The sequence below is a fragment of the Ursus americanus genome, chromosome 26, assembly GCF_024610735.1.
Source record: "Ursus americanus isolate L20-20 chromosome 26, mUrsAme1.1.p, whole genome shotgun sequence".
Classification (NCBI taxonomy): domain Eukaryota; kingdom Metazoa; phylum Chordata; class Mammalia; order Carnivora; family Ursidae; genus Ursus; species Ursus americanus.
Genome location: NC_142152.1, coordinates 5,582,053 through 5,607,044, shown reverse-complemented (window position 1 = coordinate 5,607,044; position 24,992 = coordinate 5,582,053). Strand labels below are relative to the sequence as shown.

The 24,992-nt window shown below is 38.3% G+C and overlaps 1 protein-coding gene across 2 annotated transcripts in view; it reads right to left on the bottom strand.

The window, feature by feature from the left end:
- Positions 1-20,348: 20,348 nt before the first annotated feature.
- The window catches only part of TXNDC16 (thioredoxin domain containing 16), a 107,908-nt gene continuing 103,264 nt past the window's right edge, over positions 20,349-24,992 (bottom strand). The window contains exon 21 of one of the 2 annotated variants that reach the window (XM_045810385.2): positions 20,349-21,468. In XM_045810385.2, coding sequence (XP_045666341.2) covers positions 21,203-21,468 — 266 coding nt within the window. In that variant the 3' untranslated portion in view covers positions 20,349-21,202. The remainder of the gene's footprint in view (positions 21,469-24,992) is intronic. The other variant, XR_006781961.2, reaches the window with a different exon arrangement.

Here is a 24,992-nt window from a genome sequence, read left to right as displayed (position 1 = left end):
GTTTCACTTATTTTCCTTTCTTGCCTTCTTTTGGTTGATTACTTTTTATAGCTACAAGTTTTTCCTTCTCATAGTTCAAAAGTTTTCTATTCTTTTAGTGGTTACTCTAGAAATTACAAAATGCATACTTATTGCCTTTTAGAAACTAAAATTAATCAACAACTTTATCTTTTTCCCAGAGAACTTAGAATACATTAACTCTGTTGACTCCTTCCCCTACTTACATATTGTTGTATATGTTAATTTCATCATGTTTGCTTTTTAATCCCATAAGACATTATTGTTTTATACATTCAGTGCTTATGCAGATTTAACCACAGACTTAGGACTTTGCTCCTCATTCCCTTTTGCTTCTTTGTCCCCTAATCCAGGAGCTCTTTCCTCCCATATGAGGTGTAGATCCTAAATCTCTTTAATTTGTTGATGGCAATTCTGTTTCTGCTATTCTAAAATGTCTTTATCTTATTCCCTTTTCTTGAAAAAATTTTCACTGAACAGAAAATTCTAGTTTAGCAATTATTTTTTGGTCAACCTACTGAAAATATCATTCCATTGTCTTCTGGTTCAGCTGTTGTCTAACTGCCACTACTTTGAATGTAATCTGTCTTTTTCTCTGTCACCTTTTAAGATTTTCTTTGCCTTTGATGTTCAGTAGTTTCAGTAATGTGGATTTCTTTTTTATTTAGTTTGTTTAAGAATTTATAAGCCTCCTGAATTTGTGAACTGGTATTGTTAGGGAGGGGAAATTTTTATTCTACCCTTCAAGTTTCTTTTGGCTGGTCTAAGAACTAAATGGACACAGTACGGATTAACAAGAAGCACTTATTATGTTCAATTATTCAACATATAATACATTATTAGTTTTGATGGAGTGTTCAATGATTTATTAGTTGCATATAAAACCTACTGCTCATCACCACACATGCCCTCCTTAATACCCATCACCTGGTTTCCCCATCCCCCCACACCCCTCCCTTCTGTAATCCTCCGTTTGTTTCCCAGAGTCCAGAGTCTCTCATGGTTTGTCTCCCTCTGTGACTCCTTCCCATTCAGTTTTCCCTCCCTTCCCCCGTGGTGCTCCACACTATTCCTTACATTCTACATATGAGTGAAACCATATGATAATTGTCTTTATCTGCTTGACTTATTTCACTTAGCATAATTCTGTCCAGTTCCATCTATGTCAATGCAATGCAATCCTTTCTGATGGCTGAGTACTATTCCGTTGTATATATGAACCACGTCTTCTTTATCCATTCATCTGTTGAAGGGAATCTTGGCTCCTTCCACAGTTTGGCTATTGTGGACATTGCTGCTATGAGCATTGGGGTACATCTGCCCCTTCTTTTCATTATGTTTGTATCTTTGGGGTAGATACCTAGTAGTGCAATTGCTGGGTCATAGGGTAGCTCTATTTTTAACTTCTTGAGGAACCTCCATACTGTTTTCCAGAGTAACTATATCAGCTTGCATTCCCACCAACAGTGTAAGAGGGTTCCCCTTTCTCCACATCCTCGCCAACATTTGTTGTTTCCTGTCTTGTTAATTTTTGCCATTCTAACTGGTGTGAGGTGGTATCTCATTGTGGGTTTGATTTGTATTTCCCTGATGGCTAGTGATGTTGAACATTTTTTCATGTGTCTGTTAACTATTTCTATGTTTTCTTTGGAGAAGTGTATATTCATGTCTTCTGCCCATTTCTTGACTGGATTATTTGTTTTTTGGGTGTTGAGTTTGAGAAGTTCTTAATAGATCTTGGATACCAGCCCTTTATCTGTAATGTCATTTGCAAATATCTTCTCCCATTCCGTGAGTTGGCTCTTAGTTTTGTTGACTGTTTCCTTTGCCGTGCAGAAGCTTTTTCTCTTGATGAAATCCCAAAAGTTCATTGTTGCTTTTGTTTCCCTTACCTTCCCTTAGAGATGTGTCTTGAAAGAAGTCATTGTGGCTAGTGTCGAAGAGGTTACTGCCTATGTTCTCCTGTAGGATTTTGATGGATTCTGGTCTCACATTGAGGTCTTTCATCCATTTTGAGATTATCTTTGTGTATGGTGTAAGAGAATGGTCCAGTTCCATTCTTCTGCATTTGGCCGTCCAATTTTCCCAGCACCATTTATTGAAGAGACTGTCTTTTAACCACTGGACATTCTTTCTTGATTTGTTAAAGATTAGTTGACCATAGAGTTGAGGATCCATTTCTGGGGTCTCTACTCTGTTCCACTGATCTATGTGTTTGTTTTTGTGCCAATACCATGCTGTCTTGATGACCACAGCTTTGTAATATAGCTTGAAATCAGGTATTGTGATGCTCCCAGCTTTGGTTTTCTTTTTCAACAGTCCCCTGGTGATTCAGGGTCTTTTCCGGTTCCATACAAATTTTAGGTATGTTCAGCTCTGTGAAAGTCAATGGTATTTTAATAGGAATTGCACTGAAAGTGTAGATTGCTCTGGGCAGCATAGACATTTTCACAATGTTTATTCTTCCAATCCATGAACATGGAATGTTTTTCCATTTCTTTGTGTTTTCCTCAATTTCTTTCATAAGTGTTCTGTAGTTTCTAGAGTATAGATCCTTTACCTCTTTGGTTAGGTTTATTCCTAGGTATCTTATGGTTTTTTGTACTCTTGTAAATGAAATTAATTCCTTGATTTCTCTTTCTTCAGTTACATTGTTAGTGTATATAAATGCAACTGATTTCTGTGCATTGATTTTGTATCTTGCCATGTTGCTGAATTGCTATATGAATTCTAGTAAGTTGGGGGTGGAGACTTTTGGGTTTTCCACATAAAGTATCATGTCATCTGCAAAGAGAGACAGTTTGACTTCTTTGCCAATTTGAATGCCTGTTATTTCTTTTTGTTTTCTGATTGCTAAGGCTAGGACTTCTAGTACTATATTGAACAAAAGTGGTGAGAGTGGGCATCCCTGTCATGTTCCTGACCTTAAAAAAGAAAGGTCTCAGTTTTTCCCCATTGTGAATGATATTCGCTGTGGGCTTTTCATAGATGACTTTTATGATATTGAGGTATGTTCCCTCTATCCCCATATTTTGAAGAGTTTTAATCAGGAAAAGATGCTGTATTTTGTCAAATGCTTTGTCCGCATCCATTGAGAGGATCGTATATTTCTTGTCTTCTTTTGTTAATGTGATCTATCACATTGATTGATTTGCAAATATTGAACCACCCTTGCATCCCAGGAATAAATCCCATCTGGTAGTGGTGGATAATCCTTTTAATGTACTGTTGGATCCTATTGGCTAGGAGCTTGTTAAGTATTTTGGCATCCATGTTCATCAGGGATATTGGTCTGTAATTCTCCTTTTTGATCGTGTCTTTGCCTGATTTGGGGATCAGGGTAATGCTGGCCTCATAGAACAAGTTTGGAAGTTTTCCTTCTATTTCTATTTTTTGAAAAAACTTCAGTAGAATAGGTATGATTTCTTCTTTAAATGTTTGGTAGAATTCCCTTGGGAAGTCATTTGGCCCTGAACCATATTTTGGGGGAGAGGGTTTTGATTACTGTTTCAATTTCCTAGCTGGCTATTGGGCTGTTCAGATTATCTGTTTCTTCCTGTTTCAGTCTTGGTAGTTTATAAGTGTCCAGGAATGCATCCATTTCTTTCAGATTGCCTAGTTTGTTGGCATATAGCTGCTGGTAATAAGTTCTAATAACCGTCTCTATTTCCTTAGTATTGGTCATGATTTCTCCCCTTTCATTCATGATTTTATTGATTTGGATCCTTTCCTTTTTCTATTGGATAAGTCTGGCCAGAAGTTTATCGATCTGATTAATTCTTCCAAAGAACCAGCTTCTAGTTTTATTGATCTCTTCTACTGTTCTTCTAGTTTCTATTTCATTGATTCCTGCTCTAATCTTTATTATTTATCTTCTCCTGTTTGGTTTAGGCTTTATTTGCTGTTCTTTCTCCAGATCTTTTAGGTGTAAAGTTAGCTTGTGCATTGGGGATTTTTTCTAATTTTTTGAGAGAGGCTTGGATGGCTATGTATTTCCCTCTTAGGATTGCCTTTGCAATATCCTTTAGGTTCTGAACCGATGTGTTTTCATTTTCAGTTTGTATGAACTGTTTAAGTTCCTCTTTAATTTCCTGGCTGACCCATTCATTCTTTAACAGGATGCTTTTTAACCTCCAAGTGTTTGCATTCCTTCCAAATTTTTCCTTATGGTTGAATTCCAGTTTCAATGCATTGTGGTCTGAAAATATGCAGTAAATAATCTCAGTCTTTTGGTATCAGTTGAGACCTGATTTGTGACCCAAAATGTGATCTATCGGGGCGAAAGTTCCATGTGCACTGGAGAAGAATGGGTATTCTCTTGTTTTAGGATGGAATGTTCTGTGTATATCTACGAAGTCCATCTGGTACAATGTGTCCTTCAAAGCTCTTCTTTCTTTATTGATCTTCTGCTTAGATGATCTGTCTATTGCTGTGAGTGGAGTGCTGAAGTCTCCTACTATTAATGTATTATTATCAATATGATTCTTTATTTTGGTTAATAGTTGGTTTACGGAGTTGGCTGCTCCCATGGGGGAGCATAGATATTTACAATTAGATTTTCTTGTTAGATAGACACTTTAAGTATGATATAGTGTCCCTCTACATCTCTTACTACAGTTTTTGGTTTAAAATCTAATTTGTCACTTCAGAGGGGAGAGGGGTGGGGGAATGGGATAGGCTGGTGATGGGTAGTAAGGAGGGCACGTATTGCATGGTGCACTGGGTGTTATACACAACTAATGAATCATTGAGCCTTACATCGGAAACCGGGGATGTACTGTATGGTGACTAACATAATATAATAAAAAATCATTAAAAAAAATAATAATAAAATCTAATTTGTCTGATATGAGAATTGCTACCCCAGCTTTCTTTTGAGGTCCTTTGGTGTGATAAATAGTTTTCTATCCCCTCACTTTCAGTCTAGAAGTATCTTTAGGTTCAAAATAAGTCTCTTGTAGGTGGCATATGGATGGTTCCTGCTTTTTTTTTTTTTTTATCCAATCTGAAACCCTGAACCTTTTGATGGAAGCATTCAACTTTTTCATGTTGAGAGTGACTATTGAAAGATATGAATTTAGGACCATCATATTGCCTGTAAAGTCCCTGTTTCTATAGATTGTTAATTTCTGGTCTATATTACTCTGGGGTCTTTATTCTTTTATAGAATCCCTGTTAATATTTCTCACAGGGCTGGCTTGGTGGTTGCATATTCTTTTAGTTTCTACCAGTCCTGGAAGTTCTTTATCTCTCTGTCCATTCTGAATGACAGCCTTGCTGGATAAAGTATTCTTGGCTACATGTTCTTCTCATTTAGTACCCTGAATATGTTTTGCCAGCCTTTTCTGGCTTGCAAGGTCTCTGTGGATAGGTTGATGTTATTCTGATGTTCCTGCCTTTCTAGGTAAGAAATCTCTTCCCCCAGCTGCTCTCAGGATAGTTTCCTTGGCCCTAAGATTTGCAAGCTTCACTATTATATGCTGGAGTACTGGTCCATTATTATTGATTTTGGGAGAGGTCCTCTCTGCTTCTTGAACATGAATGCTTGTTTCCTCCCCCAGATTAGGGAAGTTCTCAGCTATGATTTGCTGAAATATACCTGCTAGCCCTCTCTCTCTCCACCCCCTCTGGGATCCCAATAATTCTGATGTTGGAAGGTTTCATGCTATCATTAATCTCTCCAATCCTTTTCTCATGTGCTAGTAGCAGCCTATCTCTGTTTTCCCCAGCTTCCTTCCTTTCCATCAGCTTATCTTCTAGATCACTAATTCTCTCTTCTGCCTCATTTACCCTGGCTGTTAGAGTATCTAGTTTAGACTGCATCTTATTCATAGCATTTTTTAGTTCAGCCTGATTACATATATATCAAGATAAAATTGAATAGAGTGAAAAACGGGCTAGTATGGGGCATAAATGTATAATACATATGCGTCAAAAAATAAAAGGTAAGAAGTGACTTAGAAACATAGGTTGGGAAATACGAATCTATTTGAAACAAGAGCAGGGTTTAAAAAAAATAAGAAACTAAAAAAAGAAATGTAAAATTTTAGTCTGAAGTATAAGCAAGTATTGAGGGAACACCTAGAGCTTCCTATACTATTTTCCTCTGGCACTGGAATTTTCCAGTCCTGTGGGAAATAAGCTTATGCTTATTCCCCTGTTCTTCCAGTCTGTCTTCTAGGGGAGGGGCCTGCTGCTTGGCTTCTCGGGCATCTTTGCCTGGGTGGAGTTGCCCCACACATTGTCAGGGAGATGGGCTTAATGTGAGCTGGTTGGCTGCACGGCTTTTGTTCCCTGGCATCTTTCCACTTCTCTTTACAGGATCAGAGCAAGTATGGCCTTGCGGGAATCTCTGGCCCAAAGCTGCAATGTCACTGCTCTCCCCCTCCCCCCACCGCCAACAAATCTTCCAGGTCAATCCATCTTCACCTCTGCACAAACCAAACTCTACAGACTCACACAATTCATGCCTGCCACACCTCTCCCGGGGGACTCACAGGGACCCATGAGTGTCTCTGTGCTTTGTGACTTTGCAATTGCTTGTGGCTGTGGGCTCATGCATGCACACTCTTGCGCAGGTCCCAGGTCACACTGAGTGCTGCCCCAGTGTCCCTTGGGGGTCACACCACCCTGAGAGCTGTTGTCCAGTCATGGGTAAGGGCTCTTTGTGTGCCAAAGCAGTGAATCCCATGGCTCCTCCTGCACTTCTCCCTGGGGGAGTTATAGGAACCCGTGAGTGTCTCTGTGCCTTGTGACTCCACAACTGCCAGCTGCAGTGGGCTCACATGTGCACCCTCCTCCGCAGCTCCTTGGTCATGCTGGGTGTCACCCCAGTGTCTCCTCGTGGGCCACACTGCCCCAAGAACTGTCCCTGTTGTGGGTGCAAGCAGTGCTATATCACGCCTAGGATGTTAGACAGCCTGTACTTTCTAGCCCTAGTTGTCAGGCAGAGGGCAATCTCCCTACTGGCTCAGCTTGTGTTTATGGTGTCTGGAGCTGAAAGTCCCGTCTGGGCTTGCTGACCATAACCAGTCTCCCTGCTCCACTGCTTGGGCACTCTATCAGTTCAGGCTCCCCCATTCTTTCTGAGTCTCCTAGAATCCTGAGACACAATGATCAACCTAGAATTCTGCCCTTCTAGCCCCCCTGTGCCCTTTTCAGGAGGGATGCCTCTCCCTAGAGTAGATTTCCAAGGGTCCTGATTTTTTTTGCTCCAGTGTTGTATCACTTTCCAGCGACTGGCTTATGGAGGGTCCCCACCCCATGCTTATCTTCTGATATTTCCCCCAAAGATTCAAGGTTCTGCACCTCCTACCTCACAAAAAGTAATCATTTTTCTGCTTTTGGAGATCCAGATAAATCTTCTTACATCTCAGGTTGAATTCATGTGTGTTCAGAATATTTTGATAGATATGCAGCTAAATTCAAGGGACCAGATGAAAAGAGGTCCCTTTCTCTGCTGCCATCTTGCCCCCCCATAATTCACATTTAACCCATCAGCAAATCCTGTCAGCTACACTTTCAAAATAAATCCAGGATCCTTACAACATTCACCATTCTAGATTAAGGTATACCCTCAGTGCTCATCTGAATTGTTGCAATAGCCTTTCCACTATTCTGCCTTCTGTCCTTAATCACCTACAGTCTATTCTCAGATCAGCAGTCAGAGTAATCACTATGATTGAAAAATTAGATCCTATCACTCTTCTGAATACTCAGAACCATCTAATGGCTTCCCATCCTGCTTAGAATGTGAAGTCTTTGCCATCATTACAAGGCCTTGAATGATATGACCTTTGGCTGTGTCTCCAACTTCATTTTCTACTATTCATTCCTCACATTCTAGCCAGTGATTTTGGTGTTCTGCAAACACATCAGGCTTTTTCCCCACTCAGGGCCTTTGTATTTGCTATTCCTTTTTTTTTTTTTTTAAGATTTTATTTATTTGATAGCACAAGCAGGGGGAGCAGCAGAGGGAGAGTAAGAAGCAGGCTCTCTGCTGAGCAAGGAGCCCAATTCAGGGCTCGGTCCCAATGCAGGACTCTGGGATCATGACCTGAACTGAAGACAGATGCTTAACTGACTGAGCACCCAGGCGCCCCTGCACTTGCTATTCAATCTGGGACATTTTTTTCCCTCTCAAAAAGAACCCTCTTTCTTCTTGCTTTTTTTCTTTTTAAATATCAGTGAGGATTTCCTTAACCACTCCCTATTAAGAAAAAAATCGTTCATACCACTTCCTACCCAACTTTGCATTATTCTTCTTCATAAGAATTTATCATCATCTAACTGTGTATTTACTTATTTTCTATCTCACATGCACTAGGCTGTAAGTTCCATGAAGGGGAAGGGACTGTGTTTTATTCACACTGCCAAAAAATTGCACACATTCTTTATCTCACAATTTCTGTGGGTCAGGAGTCCAGGCATAAATTTACTGTTTTCTGCTCAGGGTTTCACAGGCTGCAGTCTTACCTGGGAGTGCAACGAGGAAGAATCCATTTCCAAATTCATCCAGACTGCTGGCAAAATTTATTTCCTTGGGGTATATAACTGAGGGCCCTGAGTTTTTGGCTGGCTCCTGAGTAGAGGTCACCCTCAGGTCCTAGAGGCGGCTTGCAGTGTCTAGAGGAATTCCTACTTACTTTATTAAGTCATCAAAGAAAATCTCTAAGTGCATGCTAGCAAGATGGATACACATATGTATTATATACACATATTGTAGTCGTGGGAGTGATATTCATCACCTTTGCTGTATCCTATTGGTTGGAAGCAAGTCATGGGTCCCACCCACACTTGAAGGAAGCAAATTATATAGCGTGTAAACATATGTGGCCACCCTGGGTTCTGTTCACTAAATTAGTGTACAACTGGTGAATAGATGAATTAAGCTATAATCAGTTTGTTTACATGAGATTTTTAATCCAGAGAGTCCCTCTTTACTCAAACATAAGCCATCAAATATAAATATTTTTTTGTATTTTACATTTCCCACAGTGGTCTATGCAACTTTTGTTTTGGGAAAACTCAAATGACTTGTCTGTATTTGTCAAGTCACAATCGCCAAGATAAGTGATTTTCCCATATTCCTAAAATGTCAGGAAAATGGCAAAGAGTGTTGGCAATTCCTCCATGTCTTCTAATTTCAATTTTATCATACTTTTGTCTTTTCCTTAATTCAGCAGATTTGGTAGTCATTATGACACTTTGGGGAAAAAAGGAGGGTTGGGGTAGGACAGTGTCAGTTAAAAATATTTCTTTGGGGCACTTAGGTGGCAGTTGGTTAAGCATCTGACTCTTGGTTTCAGTTCAGGTGGTGATCTCAGGGTCATGAGATCCAGCCCCACCTCCACTCCACACTCAGCACAGAGTCTGCTTGGGACGCTCTCCCTCTCCTCTGCCGCTCCCCCTTCTCTCCAATAAATAAATAAATAAATCTTTATTTATCAAATAAATAAAGGGGGTTGGGAGAGGCAGAGGGACAAAATCCTTTAATTTATGGAGCATTTGAGTGGTTTGGTCAGTTAAGCATCTGACTTTGGCTCAGGTCATGATTTCAAGATCCTGGGATCAAGCCCCATGTCAGGCTCTGCACTGGGTGTGCAGATTGCTCAGGATTCTCTCTCTCTCTCCCTTTGCCCCTCCCCTTCTCTCTAAAATAAACAAACAAAATCAGCTATCAGTTTCACGAATTTTTGTCTATTGTTTTCCTGTTTTCAATTTCATGGCTTTATTTATGCTTTTACCTTTATAAATTTTTTTCTTCTTATTTTGGGCCTAAATTGCTCCTCTTCTTCTAGTTTCTTAAGGTAGGGGTTTAGATTATTCAGATCTTTGTTGTCAAATCTAGGTATTTAGTGCTATATATTTCCCCCTAAGCCCTATTTTAGCTGCGTCATACATCTCAATATGTTTGGTTTTTATTTTCTTTCAAAATTTGTCTGATTCTTTTGTGACTTTTTCTTCGACCCATGGTTATTTAGAAGAACATTGATTAATTTACAGAAATTTGGAAAATTCCAAGGTATCTTTCTATTATTGATATCTAGTCTAATTCTACTGTGGCCAGAGAACAAACTTTGTATGGCTTAATCTCTTCAATTAGTTTATAGTATAACCCAGAATATAATCTACGTTGGTGAATATTTGATGTGCACTTAAAAAAGAATGTGTATTCTCTTGTTAGGTAGAATGTCCTGTAAACGTCAATTAAGTAAATTGTTGTTTGGGTCTTTTATAGCCTTATAGATTTTCTGTTTATTATTATATCAATTACTGAGAGTGTTGATGTCTCCAGAGTTATTTAATGGATTTGTCTATTTCTTCTAGCAGTTCTATCAACTTTTAAAGATCTCTTTTTAGATGCATGCACATTTAGACTTGTTACATCCTCTTGATAAATTATGTCTTTGTCATTATGTAATATGTCTCTTTATCCCTGTCAATATTCCTTGTTTTGGTCTCATTTGCCTAATATTAACATAACTCTAGATATTAATATTAAGATAACTCCAGTTATCTTTTTTGATTAGTGCTTGCAAGTTTTATCTCATCTTTTTAATTTTAACCTATCTACATCTTCATGTTTAAAGTTGTGGGTTTTTAGTAGAGTATATTTTTAAAATCTACTCTGACAATATCTGCCTTTTAACTTGGGTGTATAGGCCATTTATATTAATATATGTTTTGCTACAGGTGTATTTAACTCTACCATTTTGCCGGGTGTTTCTTATTTGTCCTATTTTTGTTATTGTCTTGCCTTCTTTTGGATTACTTTTTATTTAGTTATACTGTTTTATTTTATTTAGTTGTATTTCTTAATTTTTTTCAAAGATTTTATTTATTTATGAGAGAGAGAACACAAGTGGGGTGAGGGTCAGAGGGAGAAGCAGACTCCCCACTGAGCAGGGAGCCCGATATGGGACTCAATCCCAGGACTTCCGAATCATGACCTAAGCCAAAGGCAGATACATAATGACTGAGCCACCCAGGCACCCATATCTCTTTTTTATTTTTAGTAATTACTAGGGGCTTATCACAGTTAACCTCTAAATAGTATTATACCACTTCATATAAAGTGAGACCCTTGCTACAGTATATTTCAATTTCTTTCCTCAGTCTTTGTGCTGTTATTGTCACAGATGGTTTTTGGCATAGATTTTACTTTTATATATGTATGAGTCTCACAATATATTGCTGTTACAGTTTTTGCTTTAGGCTAGGGGTTGGCAAATTATGGCTAACAGGCCAAATCCAGCCCCGGGCCTGTTTTTGTATGACTCCTGAACTAAGAATGGCTTTTATATTTTTAAAAAGGTTGTAAAAAGGAGAGAATGAGAGAGAGCAAAGAGGAGGATGGGAATCTGTTTCTTACTCTAGATATCTTCAAGATTTTATCTTTGTTTTTTAGTAATTTGACTATTATGTGTCTAGGTGTTTTATTTTTAAATTACCTTACTTGGAGTTCTCTGAGCATCTTAGATCTGTGATTTATTGTCTTTCATTAATTTTTGAAATTTCTCAACTACTCTCTCTTCAAATGCTTCTGCTTTCTCTCTTTTCTCCTGGAATTACAATTACATGTCTGTTAAATTGTTTGATATTATCCCACAGCTTTTGAATCATCTATCTTGTTTTATTCATTTATTGTTTTTCACTCTGTGTTTCACTCTGGATAATTTCCACTGACCTATCTTCAAGTTCAGATTCATTCCTCAGCTGTGCTAAGTCTACTGATAAGCCCACCAAAGGCATTCTTCATTGCTGTTAGCATGTTTTTTCATTTCTAGCCTAGCTAAAGTTTCCCATTGTTCAAGTAGGTTGCCCATCTTTTCCATCAAATCCTTTAACACATTAAGCCCAGTTACTTTATGGTCTTGGCCTCACAGTTCCAGTATCTGGGATGTCTCTGAGTTTAGTTCTGTCATGTTTCATCTCTTCACAACAGATTGTTTTTTCTTACATTTCTTTTAGTCTTCGAATTTTTTTTAAAGACTTTAGAGAGAGTGTGCATGTGAGCAGGGGGAGGGGGAAGGGGAGAGAGAGAAGCAGACTCCTCACTGAGCACAGAGCCTGACATGGGGCTCTATCTCATGACCCTGAGATCATGACCTGAGCTGAAATCAAGAGTTGGATGCTTAACTGACTGAGCCACCCTGGCGCCCCTAGTCTTAGAATTTTTGACTGAACGCCACACATCTTGTGGAAAATAGTAGAGATAGATTAATAACATCTACATCTGGCCATTAGTGTGAAGGCCTGTGTTGAAACTGGTTTTGATTATTTTTACTTTTATTGCACTATTGTCTGCATGTTCCTTCATTTTTCAGCTCCATCCTTAGCTTTCAGCAATTCTTGGTTGCCCATGTCATCCCACAATCTTGTGCTTCCCAAAGTTGTAAACTGCTATTGCTTGTTATTTGATACTGAGCTGATGATGAGTGGGAGTGTAAGTTCTTGGTTCCCCTGGCCCATCCTCAGACTTAAGTAAGGTCTGTGTACCTGGACCCTGTGGTAGCACCTTCTGAAAATTTCTAACTCCTCCCCCATGGCAGTTACACATGGCAGAGACACTTCTCACAGTTCTTAAACAGAAGTGTTCTTACATTCTCCCAGTGATAGAGTTCTGCTTGGTATTGGGGCAGGATCCTGGACCTAAGAGGTGTTCTGCCTCTCTGCAGGAGCAAAAGTTTTTGCACTTGCTCTTCCCCCAGAGGCAGTGGATCTTTGCCTGGGTCCTGGAGGCAGGAAGATTTGCTGTCCCTCCACCAGTGCTTAATGGCTTTTACTTATACAAGAGAAAGATCTGAGGAAATGGGTAGTGTTTTACATCTGTCACCCAATACCATTCTATCAACCAATACCTGCATGCCTCTGTCACTGAGGGATCTCTTCTTGCCAGGCTCCTGCCCTAGGGGTTCTCATTAGTACCCAGTGGAGGCTTGTGAGAAGGAGCCCCTCAGTGAATGAATGTTAACTGTTGTCCTGTCAGAGTTCCCATGTATTCCAAGCTTATATTTTTATCCACACTTAGCCTTTAAAGAATACTTTAAAATTTTAGCTGATTCCTGTTGGGAGACAATTCTTCCAAGGTCTCCCATTTCTGAGTGATTTATGAATAGAAGCACCGACTGTCTTTGTCTTGGACTACCTTTTCAGCCTGGGAAAACAGAGCTAGGTTTGATTACTGTCCGCTATCATAAAGATGTCTCCCTCCAGAGGAAAGGGCAGGCACACTTAATACCCATTACAAAATACATATGTTCCCTGGCTCATGGTTCCTCCCCTGAAATGCGACCCACTGCCTACATAGGTGTCAGCTGGCCCTCTTCTTCTAATCCTCCACTGTAGGATTAGGGATCAGGGAACTAGCACTCTGATAAATGCTATTACAGTGAGTAATAAAGTCTTTTTCCTCTGATTCAGGAAACTGTGACACACTAACATAATTTGAAGGTAGGCTAAAATCTTAGACTCTTCCAAGTTCTTGATAATTTCTTCTTACTGGCTTTAGTATTCTACTCTCTGCCAAAGGGGAAACCATTCATATATCATGTCTCCCCTTGAAAGGTCTTGTTTAGTTCCTTTGGTTGCCTTCTCTGATGGGTATTAAGAAAAAATATTTTTTTTTTCTTGATGTTAGGATGGGGGGTAACATTCTCCTGCAGCTTTCTATATCTTAAGGGGAAGCACAGCTCCCAAGGCATATCTATTTGATTACTTTCTATTACCAAAGATAGACACTTACTGATTTGTAAACTCCATTGCTCCACTTATGCATATGTTTAATTAGTTTTTTAAAGAAGGGTAAGCTTGGATGAAGACCTCTAAGAATTTTGAAAAACTGTCCATGGAATGTTTCATCCCAGAGCTGGAAGCAATGGACCAAGGATGTTTACTTTCTAGCACAGGTGAAGCAGGAGAGGGTGAAAGAATCTAATTCATGAGATTCTGCAGAATGTGCATATGAAGTGGCCAAGTCTTATAGAAGATCAGGGGGACATTTAGGAAAACTACAACCACTTGGGGTTAGAAAGAGTGCTTTTGAAGCTCTCAAAAATGAACAGGAGAATATGGCAGAAAGACCTGAAAAAACTACACAACGAACAGATAGAAGAACAACAAGTTTTATCATGGGAAAACCCTCTCTACATTCAATACTCTTTTTCTGGCAAACAGAATTAAGATTTTTTTTTGTGTGTGAGATTTACCTCTTCTGCATTGTGGAAGTCTGGTAAGGGCTCCCAAATAAAGTGCCCACTCCCCCTAAGCAAGTTTCCCAGGATTCCCCAAGTCACAAAAGATAGAGAAACAGTTGGAAGTGATTCATTACAAGCTGTTGGTTCTTCACACATAGATCCCAGAACAGCCTTGGTTCCTTTTTTTTTTTTTTTTTTTTTAATGTGGCTTATTCTTCTAACTCCATGAATTACCCACTATTTCCATTTTGCTTGCAACCAAAGAAAACCAATTGATACAGGGTAAGTGATCCTATAGAGGGCATGACAGAGGTGAAAGGAAGTTTTTGAAGGTAGCCTGAAATCTAGACACTTTATTTAAAATTATTAAAAGAACATGTTATTAACTGTCAAAATTGCTGGCTATCATATAATAACTAATCAATTTCATGTTTCTGTGTGCTTATAGTTAATTAGCATTTTCTTTTTCTTTAATGTTTTTTTATTACATTATGTTAGTCACCATACATTACATCCCTGGTTTCTGATGTAAAGTTCCATGATTCATTAGTTGTGTATAACACCCAGAGCACCATGCAACACGTGCCCTCCTTACTACCCATCACCGGTCTATCCCATTCCCCCACCCCCTCCCCTCTGAAGCCCTCAGTTTGTTTCCCAGAGTCCACAGTCTCTCATGCTTCATTCCCCTGTCTGATTACCCCCCCCCCCCTTTCTTTATCCCTTTCCTCCCCTACCGATCTTCCTAGTTCTTGTGTTCCATAGATGAGAGAAATCATATGATAATTGTCTTTCTCTGCTTGACTTACTTCACTTAGCATTATCTCCTCCAGGGCTGCCCATGTTGCAGCAAATGTTGAGAACTCGTTCTTTCTGATAGCTGCGTAATATTCCATTGTATATATGGACCACAACTTCTTAATCCAGTCATCTGTTGAAGGGCATCTCGGCTCCTTCCATGATTTAGCTATTGTGGACATTGCTGCTATGAACATTGGGGTGCATATGGCCCTTCTCTTCACTACGTCTGTATCTTTGGGGTAAATACCCAGTAGTGCAATGGCTGGGTTATAGGGTAGCTCAATTTTTAACTTTTTAAGGGATCTCCACACTGTTTTCCAAAGCGACTGTACCAACTTGCATTCCCACCAACAATGTAGGAGGGATCCCCTTTCTCCACATCCTCTCCAGCAATTGTTGTTTCTTGCCTTGTCAATTTTTGCCATTCTAACTGGCATAAGGTGGTATCTTAGTGGTTTTGAATTGAATTTCCCTGATGGCTAATGATTTTGAACATTTTTTCATGTGTCTGTTAGCCATTTGTATGTCATCACTGGAAAAGTGTTCATATCCTCTGCCCATTTTATGATTTGTTTATTTGTTTCTCATGTATTGAGTTTGAGAAGTTCTTTGTAGATCTTGGATACCGGTCTTTTATCTGTAGTATCATTTGCAAATATATTCTCCCATTCCGTGGGCTGCCTCTTAGTTTTTTTTACTGTTTCCTTGGCTGTGCAGAAGCTTTTTATCTTGATGAAGTCCCATAAGTTCATTTTATCTTTTGTTTCTCTTGTCTTTGGAGTTGTGTCATGAAAAAGGTTGCTTTGGCCGATGTCGTAGAGGTTGCTGCCTATGCTCTCCTCTAAGATTTTGATGGATTCCTGTCTCACATCGAGGTCCTTCATCCATTTGGAGTTTATCTTTGTGCATGGTGTGAGAGAGTGGTCAAGTTTCATTCTTTTGCATGTAGCTGTCCAATTTTCCCAGCACCATTTATTGAAGAGAGTGTCTTTTTTCCACCGGATGTTTTTTCCTGCTTTATCAAAGATTAGTTGCCCAAAGAGCCGAGGGTCCATTTCTGGGTTGTCTATTCTGTTCCACTGGTCTACGTGTCTGTTTTTGTGCCAATACCATGCTGTCTTTGTGATCACAGCTTTGTAGTACAGCTCGAAATCCAGCATTGTGATGCCCCCAGCTTTGTTTTTCCTTTTCAACAGTTCCTTGGCGATTTGGGGCCTTTTCTGGTTCCATACAAATTTAAGGACTGTTTGTTCCAGTTCTTTGAAAAATGTCCTCGGTATTTTGATCGGGATAGCATTGAAAGTGTAGATTGCTCTGAGTAGCATGGACATTTTAGCTATATTAATTCTTCCAATCCATGAGCATGGAATATTTTTCCATCTTTTTGTGTCTTCTTCAATGTCTTTCAAGAGTGATTTATAGTTTCTAGAATATAGGTCCTTTACGTCTCTGGTTAAGTTAATTCCAAGGTAACATATGGTTTTTGGTGCTATTGTAAATGGGATGGATTCCCTAATTTCTCTTTCTTCAGTCTCATTATTCGTGTATAGAAATGTAACTGATTTCTGAGCATTGATTTTGTATCCCGCCACATTACTGAATTGCTCTATAACTTCTAATAGTTTGGCAGTGGATTCTTTTGGGTTTTCCATATAGAGTATCATGTCATCTGCAAAGAGAGACAGTTTGATTTCTTCTTTACCGATTTGGATACCTTTGATCCCTTTTTGTTGTCTGATTGCTGTTGCAAGGACTTCTAGTACTATGTTGAATAATAGTGGCGAGAGTGGGCATCCTCGTCGTGTTCCTGATCTTAAGGGAAAGGCTTCCAGCTTTTCCCCATTGAGAATGATATTTGCTGTAGGCTTTTCATAGATGGTTTTTATGAGATTGAGGAATGTGCCCTCTATCCCTACACTCTGAAGGGTTTTAATCAGGAAAGGATGCTGTATTTTGTCAAATGCTTTTTCTGCATGTATTGAGAGAATCATATGATTTCTGAATTTTTCTTTCTGGATAAAATCTATGACATCATAATTGATTTGCGAACGTTGAACCACCCTTGCATCCCAAGGATGAATCCCACTTGGTCATGATGGATAATCCTTTTAATGTACTGTTGGATTCTATTAGCCAGGATCTTGTTGAGGATTTTGGCGTCCATATTCATTAGGGAAATCGGTCTATAATTCTCCTTTTTGATGGGGTCTTTGCCTGGTTTGGGGGTCAAGGTAATATTGGCCTCATAGAATGAGTTTGGTAGCTTTCCTTCTATTTTTTGAAATAGCTTTAGGAGAACAGGTATTATTTCTTCTTTGAGTGTTTGGTAGAATTCCCCAGGAACACTGTACAGGCCTGGAGTTTTGTTTTTTGGAAGGTTGTTTATCACTGACTCAATCTCTTCATAATTAATTGGCCTGTTTAAAAAATCAATTTCTTCCTGTTTCAGTCTTGGTAGTTTATAGGTTTCCAGAAAGGCCTCCATCTCTTTCAGATTGCTTAATTTATTGGCATATAGCTGATAAAAGCATCTAATAATAGTTTCAATTTCGTTGGTGTTGGTTTTGACCTCTCCTTTTTCATTCATAATTTTATTAATTTGGGTCCTTTCTCTATTCTTTTGGATAAGTCTTGCCAGTGGTCTGTCAATTTTATTGATTCTCTCAAAGAACCAGCTTCTAATTCTGTTGATCTGCTCTACTGTGCTCCTGGTTTCTAATTCATCCATTTCTGCTCTAATCTTGGTCAACTGCTTCCTTGTGCGTGGATTAGGTCTGTCCCTCTGTTGCTGTTCCAGCTTCTTGAGGTGAGAATATAAAAACTGCTCTTTAGATTTTTCTATTCTTTTGAGTGAGGCTTGGATGGCTATGTATTTCCCCCTTAGGACTGCCTTTGAAGTATCCCATAGGTTTCGGACTGTTGTGCTTTCATTCTCGTTGGTCTCCATAAATTGTTTAAATTGATTGATTTCCTGGTTTATCGAATCATTCCTGAGCAGGAAGGTTCTCAGTCTCCAAGTGTTTGAGTTTCTTCCAAATTTTTCCTTGTGGTTGAGTTCCAATTTGAAAGCGTTGTGGTCTGAGAATATGCAGGGAATAATTTCAGTCTTTTGGTATCGGTCGAGACCTGTTTTGTGACCCAGAACATGGTCTATTCTTGAGAATGTTCCATGGGCATTAGAATAGAATGAGTATTCTTTGGTTCTGGGGTGTAGTGTTCTATATATATCTGTGAGGTCCAACTCATCGAGTATGGCATTCAAAGCCCTTGTTCTTTGTCAATTTTCTGCTTAGGTGCTATATTGCTGATAGTGGAGTGTTGAGGTCCCCTACTATTAATGTATTTTTATCTATATGTCTCTTTATTGTGGTTAAGAGTTGACTTGTGTATCTTGCTGCTCCCCTGTTGGGGGCATATATATTTATAATTGTCATATCCACTTGTTGGATACATCCTTTAATAATATAGTGCCCTTCTGTGTCTCTAACTATAGTCTTCAGTTTAAAATCCTATCTGTCTGATATGAGAATTGTTACCCCAGCTTTCTTTTGAGGTCCATTGGCGTGAAAGATGGTATTCCATCCCTTTACTTTCAGTCTGAATGTATCTTTAGGTTCAAAATGAATCTCTTGTAGACAGCAAATGGATGGGTCATGTCTTTTTATCCAATCTGTAACCCTGTGGTGCTTTATCGGAGCATTTAGGCCATTTACATTGAGACTGGTTATTGAGAGATATTATTTTAATGATGCCATGTTGCCTGTAAAGTCTTTGTTTCTATAGATTATGACTTCCTGTTCTGTATCACTCTTGGGGCCTTTTTACTTTTATAGAACCCCCCCCCCCTTAATATCTCCTGTAGGGCTGGTTTCATGGTTATGAAATTGGTCAATAACTGGCGATTCTGGAAGGTCTTTATTTCTCCATCAATTCTGAATGACAGCCTTGCTGGATAAAGGATCCTTGGCTGCATGTTTTTCTCTGAAGGAGCTTTAAAAATGCCCCCCCCCAACCCTTTCTCTCATTCCAGGTCTGTGTAGACAGGTCTGACATAATTCTGATACCTTTGCCTTGGTACGTGAGAAATTTCTTTGCCCTGGCCGCTTTCAATACTGTATCCTTGAATCTAATATTTGCGAATTGCACTATGACGTGACGTGGCGTAGGTTTGTCATGGTTGAGTAATTAGCATTTTCTAATGGTTAAGTTAGTAATGTTTTATTACTACAAGCTATATGTACAGTTCATTCTCTTATCTCCCATGTTAGAAGTCAAAACAAATGAGAATGAACTGAAATAATGTGCATTTCATGCTAGACAAAAAATATTGAGGGGGTGTGAACAGTAGAAAATGATGTTAGAATGAAAGACAAGCTATTTTTGCTTTTTAGATACCAATTATGAACTCAGTTGTACTAGGCAAACTCTGCAGAAAATTTCAAGAACAAGATACCCAAAGTAGGTATTAAAAAGGGGAAATACAGTGCATGTTCCAAGTAGGATGTTCTCAACAAATGTCTCAAAAAAATGCATGGAGTGAAAATGAGACAAACTGTTACAAACAGATCAACCTGACAAAGTGCTTTTGGAATGAAAAATTAATTTTTTGGCCGATCTTTTCCTCTTATTGTATAGATGAGGCCCATCCATGGCTTCTCGTCTCATTAGATAGACGAGGGAGACCTACTGATTTGTCCAAAGCTTACAAAGGTAGATTTCATACATAGTTCTCCTATTAACGTATTTTTATCGATTTTTTCGTGAAGAGCAGAATGTCTAAGTCCTCTTCAATTTAGCAATATAACTTGTAGAATTAAGAGGTTTTAAGATTATCTTACGTACTTTTATATATTTTTAAAAATTTTTTTAAAGATTTTGTTTATCTGAGAGAGAGAGAGAGAGAGAGAGAGAGAACAAACAGGGGAAGCAGCAGTTGGAGAAGCAGGATCCCCAATGAGCAGGGAGCCTGAGGCAGGGCTCAATCCCAGGACCACGGGATCATGACCTGAGCCGAAGGCAGATGCCTAACCGACTGAGCCACCCAGGCACCCTGATAGATAGATAGATAGATAGATAGATAGATAGATAGATAGATAGATAGATTAGATACAGACATATATATCTTTCTCATATACCTTCATATATATACATACACACATATATACACACACATTTATATATCTATACACGCATATATACACACACAAATTATATAGTTATATATATAATTATATAATTAAATTTATAATTTATATTAAATATAATCAAATGATATAGATTATCATATATACATATGTATAATATATGTAATACATATAATAATCAGGAAAGACCACCTAATAATTATCTCTAATATTCAAGATTTTTTCAGACACAGCTGAGTGGAACAGAAACATTCTACCACAGGTTAATTTAACACAGGGTTACTCAACCTTGGCACTACTGACATTTGGGCAGGATAGTTCTTTGTCATGAGGGACTGTCCAATGCATGGTAGGGTGTTTAGCAGCATTCCTGGACTCTACCCACTAGATGCCAATAACAACCCTAGTCATGACAAGCAAAAATGTCTCTTGACATTGCCAAATGTCCCCTGGGGGGCAAAATTGCCACCTTGTTTAAAAACACTGGTTTTAACATCATGTCTACAACAAAACAAATACAATTTCCAGCTGTGTGATACCACTGAAGAACTGACTGTGATTAAACTAGAATTGCATTTTTATTCTAATTCATGGCTAGAACTAAGTTAAATTAAGTATACCAGTTTTTGTCTATAGGTGAGCAATCCATTAGAGCAATCACTAGCCACATATGGCCACTCTGAAGTGAAATGTACAGTAAGGGTAAAATACACACTGGATTTTAAAGACTTGACAGGAAAAAAGAATGTAAAATATCTCATAATTTTTATGTTAACTGAGCTATTTTGGGTATCCTTATTAATACTGGGAGAAAAGTTAATTTTACCTGTTCATTTTCACTTGTTTTTAAATGTGCTACTAGAAAATTCTAAGTTACATGTATATGGTTCACATTATATTTCCATTGGACAAAACTGGTCTAGAAACTTGAAATGATATAGTATTATTTTTTAATAAATTCTTCAGTCTATCAAATAAACTACAAAGACTTCAAAAAGCTCTCCACAGCCCTATGAAACTAGCTCATAACTCTTTAGAGCATCATAACTCCTTATTATCACGCCTAAAAGATTTTTCTCCTTCTTTAAACCAATTACTTCTATTCCAATGCTTTATTCTCAGTGTTTCAATAGGTTCTTTTCTGCTTGCTGATTTATCTTCATGTTTTTTATCATTTTCCTGCGCATCCATTTCTTTTGTACACTCAGACTCTCTCCTTGTGGGTTGCTGAGATCCTGCAGCATCCATCATACTTAGAAAATCATAAGCAGGAAGAGGAGGTTTCCATTCCCCTGCAGGTAAAATTGCTGCAAGGAAGATACAACTGAAGGTTAATAATGAACATCATATAAATACTCTAGAAAATATTTTATTTTGAAAAATATATTTGTAAGTGTAAAGGCTTTATCAGTTTTACTTATCTAAATGAAACTAGATTTTTTTTGTTGTCCTTGTCTAAGAAACCTGATACATTTGTCATTATCAGCCATTTTCGCTTTTTTATATATTTGCAAGCTATTCTAAATAAAGGTTAGTATTTTTTAAAATTTTTTAAAAAGATTTTATTTATTTGAGAGAGAGCGAGTGAGCACAAGTGGGGTGAGGGACAAAGGGAGAAGTAGACTCTCTGCTGAGCAGGGAGCCCAAGGTGGGGCTCAATCCTGGGACTCTGGGATCATGACCTGAGCCAAAGGCAGATGCCTAACCGACTGAACCACCCACGCACCCCTAAACATTAGTATTTTTTCTTTTTGGTTTTTTTTAAAAAAAATTTAAATAATTTTTTATTATATTAGTCACCATACAGTATATCCTTAGTTTTTGATGTAATGTTCCATGATTCATTAGTTGCGTATAACACCCAGTGCACCATGCAATATGTGCCCTCCTTACTACCCATCACCAGTCTATCCCATTCCCCCACCCCCCTCCCCTCTGAAGCCCTCAGTTTGTTTCCCAGAGTACACAGTCTCTCATGGTTCATTCCCCCTTCTGTTTACCCCCCTTCATTCTTCCCTTCCCTCTCCTACCAATCTTCCTGCTATTTCTTATATTCCATAAATGAGTGAAACCATATAATTGTCTTTCTCTGCTTGACTTATTTCACTTAGCATAATCTCCTCCAGTCCTGTCCATGTTGCTGCAGATGTTGGGTAATCGTTCTTTCTGATGACTAATATTCCATTGTATATATGGACCACATCTTCTTAATCCAGTCATCTGTTGAAGGGCATCTTGGCTCCTTTCACGATTTAGCTATCGTGGACAATGCTGCTATGAACATTGGGGTGCATATGGCCCTTCTCTTCACTACGTCTGTATCTTTGGGGTAAATACCCAGTAGTGCAATGGCTGGGTTATAGGGTAGCTCAATTTTTACCTTTTAAGGGACCTCCACATTGTTTTCCAGAGTGGCTGTACCAACTTGCATTCCCACCAACAGTGTAAGAGGGATCCCCTTTCTCCTAAACATTAGTATTAATAGAGGAAAAAAAACGTCCAAAATCTCCCAACTAGTTAACACTTGGTGAGGTTTTAAAAAATAGCAAAATGGTAATGAGATTACATACTGATACAAGTTAAAATGAAACAACAACAACAACAACAACAACAACAACAACAACAACAAAAACTCCTGCTTTCCACCCTACCCAACTTTATCCCAAAGAACTGGAACTTCTTAAATTCCAGTATAGTTAACATAGTGTTTATTAGTTGCAAGTGTACAATATAGTGATTCATCAATTCTATACATTACTCAGTGCTCATCAGGATAAGTGTATGTTTAATCCCCTTCACTTATTTCGCCCATTCCCCCACCCACCTCCCCTCTGGTAACCATCAGTTTGTTCATAGTTAAGAGTCTGATTTTTGGTTTGTCTCTTTTTTTCTTGGTTCATTTTGTTTCTTAAATTCCACATATAAGTGAAATCATATGAGTATTTGTCTTTCTCTGACTTATTTCACTGAGCATTATACTCTCTAGATCCATCCATGGATCTAGATGCAACATGGATGCAACATGGATTTGCTCATGTTGCAAATGACAAGATTTCATTCTTTTTTATGACTAATATTCCTGTGTGTATGTGTGTGTGTGTACACAGATCTTCTTTATTCACTTATCAAGGGACAGTCTGCTCCCATAATTTGGCAATTGTAAATAATGCTGCAATAAGATAGGAGTGCATATATCTTTTTGAATTAGATACTGTTTTCATATATCTTGGGTAAATACTCAGTAGTGATATTACTGGATCATATGGTAATTCTGTTTTTAATTTTTTGAGGACCCTCCATGCTGTTTTCCAAAAGCGCTGCACCAGCTTTCAGTACCATCAACAGCGCACAAGCGGTCCTCATTCTCTGCATGCTTTTCAACACTTGCTATTTCTTGTATTTTTTATTTTAGCCAATCTGACAGGTGTGAGGTGATATCTCATTGTGGTTTTGATTTGCATTTCCCTGATGATGAGTGACACTGAGCATCTTTTCACATGTCTTGTTGACCGCTGGATGCCTTCTTTGGAGAAATGTCTATTCATGTCTTCTGCCCCAAATTGGATTACTTATTTTGGAGATGTTAAATTGTATAAATTCTTCATATATTTTTGATAATAACCCTTTGATATGTCATTTGCAAATATCTTATCCCATTCAGTAGGTTGTCTTTTCGTTTCGTTGATTGTTTCTTTTACCATGCAGAAGTCCTTTATTTTGCTGGGCTCCAATAGTTTAATTTTGCTTTTGTTTCACTTGCCTCAGGAAACATTAGAAAAATGCTGCTACGGCCAATGCCAAAGAAATTACTGTCTGTACTCTTTTCTAAGATTTTCATGGTTCAGGTCTCTTATTTAAGTCCTTAATCCATTTTAAGGTGTGAGAAAGTGGTATAGTTTCATTCGTTTGCATGTGGCTGTCCAGGTTTCCCCAGCACCATTTATAGAAGAGACTATCTTTTTCCCATTGCATATTCTCACCTCCTTTGTCAAAGATTGACTATATAATCATGGGTTTATTTCTGGGCTCTCTATTCTGCTCCATTGATCTATGTGTCTATTTTTGTGCCAGTTACCATACTGTTGTGATTACCACAGCTTTGTAGTATATCTTGAAACAACCAAGAATTGTTCTTGTTTTTCTTGCACAAGATTGCTTTGGCTATTCAAGGTCTTTTCTGGTTCCATACAAATTTTACAATTGCTTGTTCTACTTCTATGAAAAATTCTGTTGGTACTGTGATAGGGATTGCATTAAAATCTGTAGATTGCTTTGGGTAGTATGGACATTTTAACAATATTAATTCTTTCAACCCATGAGCATGGCATATCTTTCCATTTGTTTATATTGGCTTTGTTTCATCAATGTTTTATAGTTTTCACAGTACAGGTCTTTCACCTCCTTGGTTAAGTTTATTCCTAGATACTTTATTATTTTGGGTGCAATTTTAATGAGACTTCTTAATTTCTCTTTCTGCTATTTCATTGTTAGTGTATAGAAATGCAACAGATATTTGTTTATTGACTTTGTATCCTGCAACCTTATGGAATTCATTATCAATTCTAGTAGTTTTTTGGTGGAGTCTTTAGGGTTTTCTGTATATAGTATCAGGTCATCTACAAATAGTAACAGTTTTACTTCTTCCTTATCAATTTCGATGCCTTTTATTTCTTTTTGTTGTCTGACTGCTATGGCTAGGACTCCCAACACTATGTTGAATAGAAGTGGTAAGAGTGGACGTTCTTGTCTTGTTCCTGACCTTAGAGTAAAAGCTCTTTTTCACCATTGAGTATGATGTTAGCTGTGGGGTTTTCATATGTGGCCTTTATTA